The sequence below is a fragment of the Plectropomus leopardus genome, chromosome 3 (assembly GCF_008729295.1).
Source record: "Plectropomus leopardus isolate mb chromosome 3, YSFRI_Pleo_2.0, whole genome shotgun sequence".
Lineage (NCBI taxonomy): Eukaryota > Metazoa > Chordata > Actinopteri > Perciformes > Serranidae > Plectropomus > Plectropomus leopardus.
In genome coordinates this window covers 26,692,758-26,703,940 of record NC_056465.1, presented here as the reverse complement: position 1 = coordinate 26,703,940, position 11,183 = coordinate 26,692,758, and the positions used below count along the sequence as shown (strand labels likewise).

The following is an 11,183-nucleotide window of genomic DNA, read 5'->3' as shown; positions in this document are numbered from 1 at the left end:
TATCAGTACTTGTTAAGTTAAGAATCTGAATACTTCCGCCATCAATGTGTGAAAATGAAACCCGCAGCGTTTGGTGCCCTTGAAGTGCCCTCTGAGTCACTGAGTTTCCTGCTCAGAAGTTGGGTTAATTTATGTTTTTCCCCCATTTTATACAGAGAAATGTTTTCCTGGCAGTATTTTGCATACTGTTTATTACTCAGACATTAATAGGAAACCTGTCTTTAAAGGTTAAATGTCACGCTGCTTAAATGACAAAGCAAATTGAGAGACTAACTGCTATGTCGAAACAGCAAGTTCCTGTCAGACAACCCTGATCAAATAACCTACTTTTGCATTTCAATAGTCTGAGAACAGGATCATTTGAATTTAAACTGGTGGTAATTCATTGTCCTGTTTGTGTGTTTCTGTATAGATGGCTTAATCGACAGTGAGACAACTTTATAATGCGGGAAGTTCTATAGAAAATTCACTTTAAAAAGATAATCATCTCATGATAATCAACTCGAGTTCCTCTGACAGAAAGGAAGCGCATTTTGTGCAAAGGATTTTATTCATAGACTGCAGACAGAACAGAAAAAGAGAAGGTGTCCTTTCTAGCCATGAGCACCTGCGTCTCTCAGCCTGAATCCACCTTGAAACCGAGTCTGAACGTGTAAACTTTATACAAAATAAAAAGGACCCAACCAGACTTCTATTTTTTTTTAAATGCCTGCTTACAGAAAGGTGCTGGTCCACAGTCACGGTGCAAGAGAGCTAAAGGGAGTATGGATACACTATTGAGGTCAGGTTAGGGACTGTACAAAAATTATTCAGCGTTTTCATACAAAAAAAGCAAAGCCCTCCCCAGGATCATTAATACTTTCTTTGGGCTCTTGCTGTGAATATTCTAGCCAGTCACTACTTTAAGAGTAAAGACATACTAATAAAAGGCTAAACTTGGTTATAATCAGTCCCTCTGGGGTTTCATGGGCTGATTGTTGCAGCTTGAAATGCCTGATTTCACTGCAGCTTTTTGAGAAACGCTCTCCGACCATCAGCTGTTGATACTATTCACCGCAGTTCTTAAGAACCGTCCCCTGTGAGCTGCTCTGCTCCTGCTCTCTCTGCACAGTTTCCATGAGCTAAAACAACACACCGTGATCTCATCCTTACTTGTTACACTTTGCAGCTTTGGCGGAAGTCTCGCAACAGTGGTTAACATCCAACATTTAGCTGCTAATCTCACACTTACAAGGAAACAGCTCGACTTTGTTTTTAAATCTGTTAATAACTGTTGGGTGACGTTAGCATGTGATGCTAAAAGTTTGCCCTGAGAGGGGCTGAGCGAATCAAAACAGTGAGTGCAGCTATACAATGAAGTGAGATTTTACCCGTTTTAAAAAGTCAACTTGTGATGATTTGACAAAATTACAAGATCAAGCAGAACTCACAGGAATCAGCTGAATTTACATTAATTGTTGCAACATCCTGGAGGAACTGTATAATAGGATAACTTGACATTAGCGAAACTTTTTTGTCGTGATGAAGACTAAAGTTAAGGAGGCTGTGAAAGGATTGTTGCCCGCTGCATATGATAAAGCACTTTTACGACCCACTGTGCACACTAAAAACAATGTTTTTTGACTATTTGATCCTTAAAAAAACTATATACATTATCTCATAAGGGCAAATATAAATCTGAGGTTAGTAAAATTAAGTGACCCCCCACTGCTTTCCCAAAATAGACTACCCTCCTTTTCAGCAAAAAGAAAAATACATTACCCTCCTTCTTTTTTTGACTCCCTAATAATTTTTGTACAGTCCCTTAAAGGATCACTGACATCCCATATTGGCAAAGAAAGTTTGCTAAATTAGACACAGTTGAAATAGCATTTTGCAAGGCTTTCATACAGCATTAAAAACAAAAACAGTAATCTTAAATTATTTTTCCTATTTTGTTGCTGAACTGATTTAACTAAAGAAATCAATGCCATGTTTTCTACATATATCTAACTGTGGTGCATATTGTATGTTGTTGTATCACTTCTATAATCATAATGTTAATGAGCACAGATACCCATATAATGTGCACAGGATAAATAAGGTGTTCGTGTTTTCTTTTTGCTCTCTCCTGTATTATTAGACAATATACAAGATTAAATCAGTCCTGTTACAGTACAGTACAGCTTTGGAAACTCTTCATTTTCCCTCCACATTTCAAAAGCAATCACCTACAAAAACAGAGCAATCAACCCACACACACACTCACACACGCATTCACTCAGTTCATCTTAACCTATCTCCAGGGCAACTACTAGCGCATTACTGTCTAATTGTTAATAATAAAACTATGTATTATGACATCATTTATATTCAGATCACACATCCATGGACAGGCGAGAACAAAATGGGCGGTGGTATGTCTGCAAAGTCTTATTAAGAGCAGGGATCCTGTTTTTAGTCAAAGGTGACAGCTTTTCGTCGTGTCTGCAGACTCTGTGCAGCTCGTTTTCCACTTCGGCGCCTCCTTCTTCTCTTTTCTCTCTCAGAGCCACCAGAAGCGTACGTAGACAATGAGCATGATGAAAAAGACACCACCGGCTGCCAGCTTGGCATAGGTGGAGCGGGTATTCAGATACTTGGCGTCGCTCCTGTACTTCTTTGACAGGCTGGACAAGTTGCTGGCCTTGGAGTCCAGCGCTGCAGGCAGGAGACACAGGAGGGAGAGGGAACAGGAGTTCAAAACAAAGGAGGAAGGAGGAGATTTGGATAAAGGAGGAGAGAGAAACACATGAGGAGGACAAAAAGAGAATCACAGTGTGAACACGAGGAGCAGACTTCCACACTTGTATTTAGGGGTCAACAGATTATTGTCCCAGCTGATTATTGGGGCCGATATTTGGCATTTTGCTGATTATCTATATCAGCGTTTAACTTTAATGATTGCTGATAAAATTAAGAAATTAAAATGTGCAAAGAAAGCGTCAGCATGAGGGGAACTTTTACTTTGTAAAACCCCAGGGAGATATTTTTAAATTTTACTTTAAAAAGTTGCTGGGAACTTGCTGGATGAATGTTGAAAGTTTCAGTTTTGATTAAACATTTGTTAAAGAAATTTACACAAAGTTTTCTGTTGGAGTTTGTTAAATTCCAAACACTATATATTGACGGAAATATTTTCCTTTTTATTGTAAACACATATCAGTTTCAATATCAGGTATCGGTCTAGTTAACTATTAATAATTGATATCGGCCTTGAAAAAACAAAATCGGTCAACCCGCACTTTTATTATTAGGCGTAAGAAGGATGCACTGCATCAGTTTGAATTAAAAAGACCTGAAACTTACCAGAGAGCGCCTCTCCTCTCTGCAGCACCTCCTCTATGTTAGCCACCATGATCCTCTGTACATCCTGGAGCTCTGTGTTGATGCTGCCCAGATTCCTCCTCGCTCTGCTGTCAATGTACGACTTCTTGGTTTTTTGGATGTAGGTGTCTGGAGAGGGAGTGGCACAAATAAAACAAGCAGTTAATAGAAGCCTGAGGAGTGTTTTCTCAAACATTTTTAAGGTGCTTAAAAATTAAAACTTTGCAAGTATACTATGCGACCCGGCCTAGGATAAGCGGACGACAATGGATGGATGGATAAACTATGCAGGAATGTTGGTTACTGTTTGTAAACGTAAAAGCGAACCCCAGAATCACCTTTGGTTGCCTTGCTATATTTGCATTTATTTTTCATCGCTATGTCTCCTGGATGCCTGCTGCTTGTGGTCTGGCAGCTGGTGGCTACCTTTTCAGGAAGCTCTGACAAACATCCCAATCACAAAAAATTAGAAGAACATAAGAGGATGCAGAGTTTCTGCAGAAAAATACACCACACACCTCATACCTTTAACTGCAAAATCAGTTGTGCAGAAGACTGCCAGCTTTTTGATCGTGATAAACTACAGAGGTGGCATTTGAATTCACTCAGCAAAACCAGCCCAGAGGATCTGCTGCGATTTGCCAAAAACTGCCAAAGAGGAAGTGGTGCAGTGGTGGGTCAGTGAGTTGTTGCCAACAGCGACGAGCCAGCAGTGATGGAGGCAATGTTGCATGATTTCTCCACTTTCAGTGTGTTTTCTTCATAAAGACCTTTCTTACAGTTTGCAAGAATTTTGAGCCTGAGAACTTGCAAAACAGACAAAACTGGAACAGCTCGTGCAGGGCAGGCTGTGTGTCCAGTATGTATGCATGGCAGTAGTGGGATGAAGGGGAGACGATATGCAAGTTACATCATCAAGGTGAAACCAGGGCAGACAGACCTCAGACATAATGTCAATAAATACAACACTCCCTACTTTCCTCTTCCTTTCCCAAACAAAGAGGTTAATCTCACTCAAGTGTCCCCCTCAGCTCCCTTACAGTCAAAATGTGGACGAAAATAACAAAAAAAGGATTTATTTGTCTCATATCATGTCTAAGTAGAGTGGATTATAACATATCTGGTATATAATTAACCTGAAGATGCTTCGGTTCAAAATTATACCAAATTTTTCTATGGATGTCTGGCTGAATTTGGTAAAATTTGGACCCCATTTATGTCCTACTTCACTAATGTCACTGGAATCAGGTGGAATAAGTCACAGGGAAATATGTATACGGGCATGTCAAGTGGGAGTGTGGAGAAACAAGCATATTTCTTTTTTTGTCTTTCTTTTTATTTTTTTATTTATATCTCTTGAAATTCTTAGAATTTGTTTTCTCTCATTCATATATTTGGTTGTGCATTGCTTGTGTAATCTTGTTTGTTAGCATTGCTATCACTGCTTTATTTTATTTTTGACAATAGTAGCCTGTCAGAAGGGGGGTGAGTAGGGAAAATTAGTGTGTTAGGGAAAAAGTGGGTGGTTTTCTTTCTTTCCACATATGCTGTTTTTGTATATCATTTTGTACAATTATATATTTTAAGAACTCAATACAGAGAGACAAAAAAAAAAAACATTGCTATGGATATCAGTATATGAGCCACAACAAAAGCCAAAATGTGGCCTGTAACAGATGAGGTAGACTAATTTTAAGTCCAGCTGCCAGAAATGTTTTTTGCTTAGTAATTTTGTTGATGACTTGCAGCCCCTCTCAGCCAGTTTAGATCAGTTTAGATAGTTCAGTCAATAACTGTTTTTTTTTTAAATTGTCAATCACCAGAATCTTGAGAGGTCCTTGAGCTTTGTCATAAACAGCGCAGGTGAGTGACTAGTTACATGTAGGAGAGTTATGTTATTAAATTGCAGAATAAATGCAGCTGTAATCACTTAGAGTTGATTAAAAAATATAGAATTAAATTTCATTTACTAATCCAAATGTACAAGATAATATTTATTATGTTGCTTTGCATCTTTTTGCAGTGCAAGAACGCCGTCTTTTGGCATATTTCTGAACGACGCAGGTCAGCATAGCCGTTGATAAAAATGTGAGTGCAACACTTATGAACTTTTAGGATTTTTCAACTTTGATGTCCAGTTCAAAACATCCTTAAGAAAAGTAATCAAACGTAATAAAGTACATTACATTGATAATAAATTGCCAAGTTACTGAAATGGTTGATTATTATTATTATTGATTACTAGTTATCTGAAACCGAATACATTTTTAGAAAGGTATCCTTCCCAAAAATGTGCACAAAAAATAAAAGGCTGATTGGTTCAGTGGTATGCGAGATTCACTGCAGAACACCTTGTGGAGATATCCCTATATCATTTATTTTAAACTTTTTTTAAATAATGAACAGATCTATGACACTGGTGTCCTGATCAAAACTGAACTCATTCAGCATTGATTATAGGCCAGATTTAACCAATCAACTCCGATACTGTTTCTTCTTCAATGCTGTTATATAATAAATGTTTCAGCTACCAGTTTCCTTCATAAAGTCGCGCCCACTTGGTTTTTAGTGTCATCTTTATGAAACTTTACATAAGAATCATTCCAATGAGTTCTACACAATGTAGTAAGCAGATTTTAAATTTGGGAAAAACAAAGTGATGGTATCTGACTGGGAGTCATTACAGCACATTGCCCTAGAAGTGAAGAGAAAAACTGGATGGTTTTTTTTTCCCTAATCTAACGTTTCATCAACATATTTATGGTTACTTACTAATGGATTTGAAATAAACGGCAAGATTTAACTTTCCAGCCAACAGAGTGGTAATTCAGTTGTCCCTGGCTTTCTTTTCTTCTTACCGAATTCGATGAAGGAGTAGGGCCGGGAGACTGTGGGGACCTTCTTTCCATGCTGCTCATGAAACTCTGCCTGCAGGTCTTCAAGGTAAGCAAAGGCCAACTTTTTAGGAAAACTGGCTTCACACAGCACCAGGTAGCACACTCCTTTCTCTATAAAATAGCTGCAAGGTGAACAGGAAAAATGTTAAAATACAAAGAAACCACTGCAGAAATTATTTGTATTCTGGAGGTATTTTAGTGCTTTATGCAACTGTGCATTTAATATGAAAAATTGTGTTTTAATGCGTTTTTCTTGTCGACTTACTGAAATGACATGGAGCCAGCCTCTAAAGTGCAGCGTGAGGGACTCTGATCGTTGAGTTTCCTGAAGAGCTGCTTAGCTTGACTCTGATACTGCTGAAGGTCCCGACCCAACTAAACAGACAAAAAAAATAACATCAGTTACCACGCAACTCACTCACATCTCAACCACAAAATATGGTGTTAAATCAGGACAAGAAATGGACTTTTGTATGCCACATTTGCAAGCAGAGATCACAAGCAAAAATTTAGCCACTGTAGCACCAGAGGAGACATAAATGACAAAAAATATACTCGCAAAAAAAGGCAACCACCTACAGTGCAGATTTCACACTCTTTTCTTTGATTGTGTTAATTTCTTGTCCTGGAAAGTGTGCTGAAAATAAACAGCTGGTACAAAAGACTACAGACAGCAGTGTGATGCTACAACAGAGACTGATCTGATCTGCAATGCTTTTTTTAAAAAAAGAAAAAAGAAATAAGAGCCATTCCCGCTGTTTGTGGTGAATTGTTAATGGTCAGCATTTGGGTGGTGGATGGTGTTTGTTTCCCGAGTGATTACTCGAGTAAATGAAGACGCTGTAGCATCACAGACACACGTACAGTATGATGTCGAAGCACAGAGCAGAAACAAAACAAACCTTTTCACTTCCCTTTTTGAAAGCAAATGAGAGAGTGAAGGAAAGATGTTAGACTCCTGGTCAGTTAAACATAATAAAACAAGCTTCACATGTCACATCCATTTAAACATTTTTCATATGTTATGTTTGTGTGTACCAGTTTTGAGGCAAATATTAAGATTTTTTGCCATTATTACACAGCTGACAGGGCAAAGACATGCTTTAAAAATCTACCAACAGCATATCAGCCAGGACTCTTATTTTTTAACATATATTTTTGATTAGAATCCCCTAAATGTTGTTATTCAAATAATGCAAGCAAGATATCGACTGAAAACATTGTTTTACAGTTTAAAAAAAAGGAACATGTTCGTGCCCTCTGGTGGAGAAATTATGTAACACTGTTTTTATTTTTTTAAAATATCAAATATATCTTAACAATTTCTTGGTACTTATCAACCAACACACACACACACACACACACATATATGTATATATATATATACAGTACGTGTCCAAAATGTTGGTTGGACTAAAGAAGACAATTGATGACATCACTTTAAGTTCTACAATATTGTAACAGATGTTTTTCAGAAACCACCACAGCCCAGTATTGCATTATATTTGCCATATTCGTTTTTTTTTTAAGATATTTATCAACAAAAATACAAATACAAATTTAACTTTTGCTAGCCTACTAAGACAATAAAATAAATTGCATTTCAGTCTAACGGATATAATTTGGTGCAATAAAAATGATTTAAATAAGATGAACAGACTTAAAACTATATCTTAGTAGATAACGCAGATGTGTACAATTTTTCCTTAGGGACATTTTAATTTGCAGTTGAAAAAAAGGTAATAAATAGCAATATATGCTATAGTAATACTCAGCACATTGCAACATGTTTAAAATGGCAATAATTTTGTATCATGACTTAAGTATGATGATAATACTGTATCGCGGGGCCTTGATAAAAAGATAATTTAAAAAAGGTTGGAGGGAACTTGCTGTGTATGATGTTGAAAGTTTCAATTTTGATCACAGATTCGAAAAAGGCATTTAAACAAAGTTTAGTGTTGGAGTTTGCTATATTTCAGATTCGAAATTCGAACAGGAATATTTTCATTTTAATTGTAAATCAACTACTAACTAATAGTAGAGGTTAAGTCAAGACAGCTGCTAGTCGGCTCATTGCAAAACAACTTCAAATTTTGTAGCTCTTCTCTGAGACATAAAAGGAAACTAAATGACCAGCCTCTGAATAATTTGAATCCTACAATCAGATGCCTTTACAAAGTTATGAAATAAGAAAAAAATAATTAATAATCGGTATCGGCCCTGAAAAAAACAATATCTGTCGCACTCTACTTTTTGTTTTTGATACAACATGTAAAAATGTCTTTTAACATGTTTTTAAAAACCTAAATTGGACTGTGTGAAGCCTCACAGAAGTTGTGCAATGCTCAGGTGATATGAAGCAGCCTGTGAATGAGGTCAGGGTTAAAACACAGGGAGCTGTCTGTGAGCTTTCTGAGCAATGACTCAGTTAATTTTAGGTAAATAAAAGACTGTAAACAGACACAACGGCCTGCAGAGGCTGACTGATGCTAGCTAACGTGTCACTGTAGCATTTGAGCTCCCAGGAGGCGTTAACAGCAGCAGCCTGGACTGATAACACACACACACACACACACACACCACACACAGCTAGCCAAAAAAAAAAGCTGATATTTTAACCTGCTCGTCCTCCTGCATCGAAGCGGCTAACGGCAGCCCGTCAGCCAGCCGAGCGATCATCGTTAGCAGCACCATGTCTCCGCGATGTCCCGGTGTTTGTCCTCTGCCCGCTGAAATGTCTCAGGTAACTGGGACCAGTTTGTTTGACAGGCTGTGAACTGACAACACCACAGAGCTGACGCTGAGCTGGCCGGAAACGCAAGAGCTTTGTGTGTCACGACTAAATAATTCCGTCGTGTCTTTACGTGGAAGCACCGTAACCACAAATACAGTTCCGCATCAGTCAGGTTTCACATACACGGAATTCGCATTCTGGTGCATAGACAATAAATATAAATATAAATTTAAAAAAAAAACCCAAAAAAACCAACTAAATTTGCTTTGGTGTTCTGGTGCATATACAATAAATATAAATGTAAAATAGAATAAAATAAAATAACTGTTTAAAATGGCAGTGATAGGCAGGACTGAAATTGCTTTGGTGTTCTGGTGCATTTTCCATAAATATAAATATAAAATAGAATAAAATAAAATAACTGTTTAAAATGACAGCGCTAGGCAGGACTAAATTTGCCTTGGTGTTCTGGTGCATATACAATAAATATAAATGTAAAATAAAATGAAATAAAATTGCTTAGGTCTGCTAACTTATTAATCCTGTAACATGAAAAATTTATATTCATATTTAATATTTATCAACCTATGAGCTTTGAATGATGTATGAACTCTCACAAATGGTTTATTATTGTGCATTTTTATGAATTTATTTTTTCTCTGTCTGTTGTTATTCACGTGTCTATAAATATTACCTTTGCAAATCTTTTTTTGTTATTGGTTTTGTTCATTTAATTTAAAATGCTAAAAAAAAGAATATATCACAACACTTTCACCATTTTCTACAATTACTGAATGTTTGTTGTGTTTATTGTGACAATTCACACTTTATTTCATCTCGTAGTGTTATTGTTATTGTTATTATCATCCTCAAAGATCATGTGTTCTTTTGTATAATTTACACATGATCATCTCAAATTAAACATAAACGAAATACTTTGCTCGATGTGTACATACTACCTCTCTTCAAAAGCTTTAAACCATCTTATTTCATCTCTCCATCCACTGAGGAAGACCATGAGGTGCGACTGAAGGCACCAGGAAATATAAATGGGCCTAGAGTTAAGATTATTTTCAACTGATGATTATTTACACCCAAGAATGTTTTTTTAGGATTAAAAAATAGTTGATAACACTTATCAATATTTAGACTTTTGAGTTTTTAAACAATAAAATGCATATGTCTCCTATATAAACAGTTCAAACATGTGTTCTTATCCTAAAATATTTTACAAAGTGTTTATTTGATAAGGATCTTTTAAGAAAAAAAAAACAAGTCTGTCTGTGCTGACCAATTTGATAACCTGTTTATGAATACGTTAAAGTGCAGTGCTGTATGTAGTTTAAAGAGTGATATCGCAGATGATTTTCAATTTCATTATTTCTGCAAAAGTGTAAATATTTCACAGAAAATGTGGCCAGTTACTTCAAGAGAGTATGATTTGCAAGATGGCCATTAAAAAGCTTTGATATAAGTGAGTAAAGTATGGTGACAGAAGCCCTTGAATGCAGACAGCCGAGGAAACTTTGCCATGTCCGCAAAACGGGACATCCTGCTTGAGTTAAATCATTGCATAAGCCACCTTTATATTTCCATTCGGCTCATTGCACAGGATGATATCACTCTTACACCACTAATCCTTTATTGACCTTTAAACTGTGCAGCAACCAAACATCAAAATGAGTCACTGTATCAATTACATGTAGGTGCAAAACATATACAGCTGAGGGCAGCATCGGTCACTTTTAGGGAAACGCCTCAGCATTCAAACAGAAAGTGAAGTGAAGTGATGAGTATTGAACATATTTCATTCAAACTGCAGTGTTTTGTCATCTTTTGAAGAGAAGAGGCTGGCTCAAGGCATTGCTCAGGATTTGTGACTTAGTTTACCCATGATACTCTGATAGACCTATATATAAAAACAGCTGATTTTGAAATGTTAGATGGAGCTCAGCACCATAAAGCAAATCATTTGAACTCCAGGTACAAAGACTATCAAAAATCCACAAGATTTTGTATGAGATGTCAATATAATGTGGCAGCCCTTGTCCAAACACATGCACACACACATTTTATAATTATCATACAACTAATACACGATCTGCACTCAAATCCAAGCTGTAAGACAACATCAACTAGAAGCTGATACTTTGTAACCACAGTGAGAGTCTCCTCCTCCAAGCCGTGTGCAGAAGAGACGAACA

General features: G+C 36.9%; 1 protein-coding gene across 2 annotated transcripts; it reads right to left on the bottom strand.

The window, feature by feature from the left end:
* Positions 1 to 531: 531 nt before the first annotated feature.
* Positions 532 to 9,061, bottom strand: sec22bb (SEC22 homolog B, vesicle trafficking protein b). Of its 2 annotated transcripts, XM_042483948.1 has the most exons (6): positions 8,865 to 9,061; positions 7,145 to 7,156; positions 6,508 to 6,617; positions 6,204 to 6,364; positions 3,328 to 3,474; positions 532 to 2,679 (listed from the first exon to the last, which is right to left on the bottom strand). In XM_042483948.1, the coding sequence occupies exons 1-6, from the start codon at positions 8,937 to 8,939 to the stop codon at positions 2,525 to 2,527; spliced, it is 660 nt and encodes a 219-aa protein (XP_042339882.1). In that variant the 5' UTR covers positions 8,940 to 9,061; the 3' UTR covers positions 532 to 2,524. The 2 variants fall into 2 exon arrangements, with proteins under 2 accessions (XP_042339882.1, XP_042339883.1); XM_042483949.1 differs by lacking the exon at positions 7,145 to 7,156.
* Between the last annotated feature and the right edge of the window lie 2,122 nt (positions 9,062 to 11,183).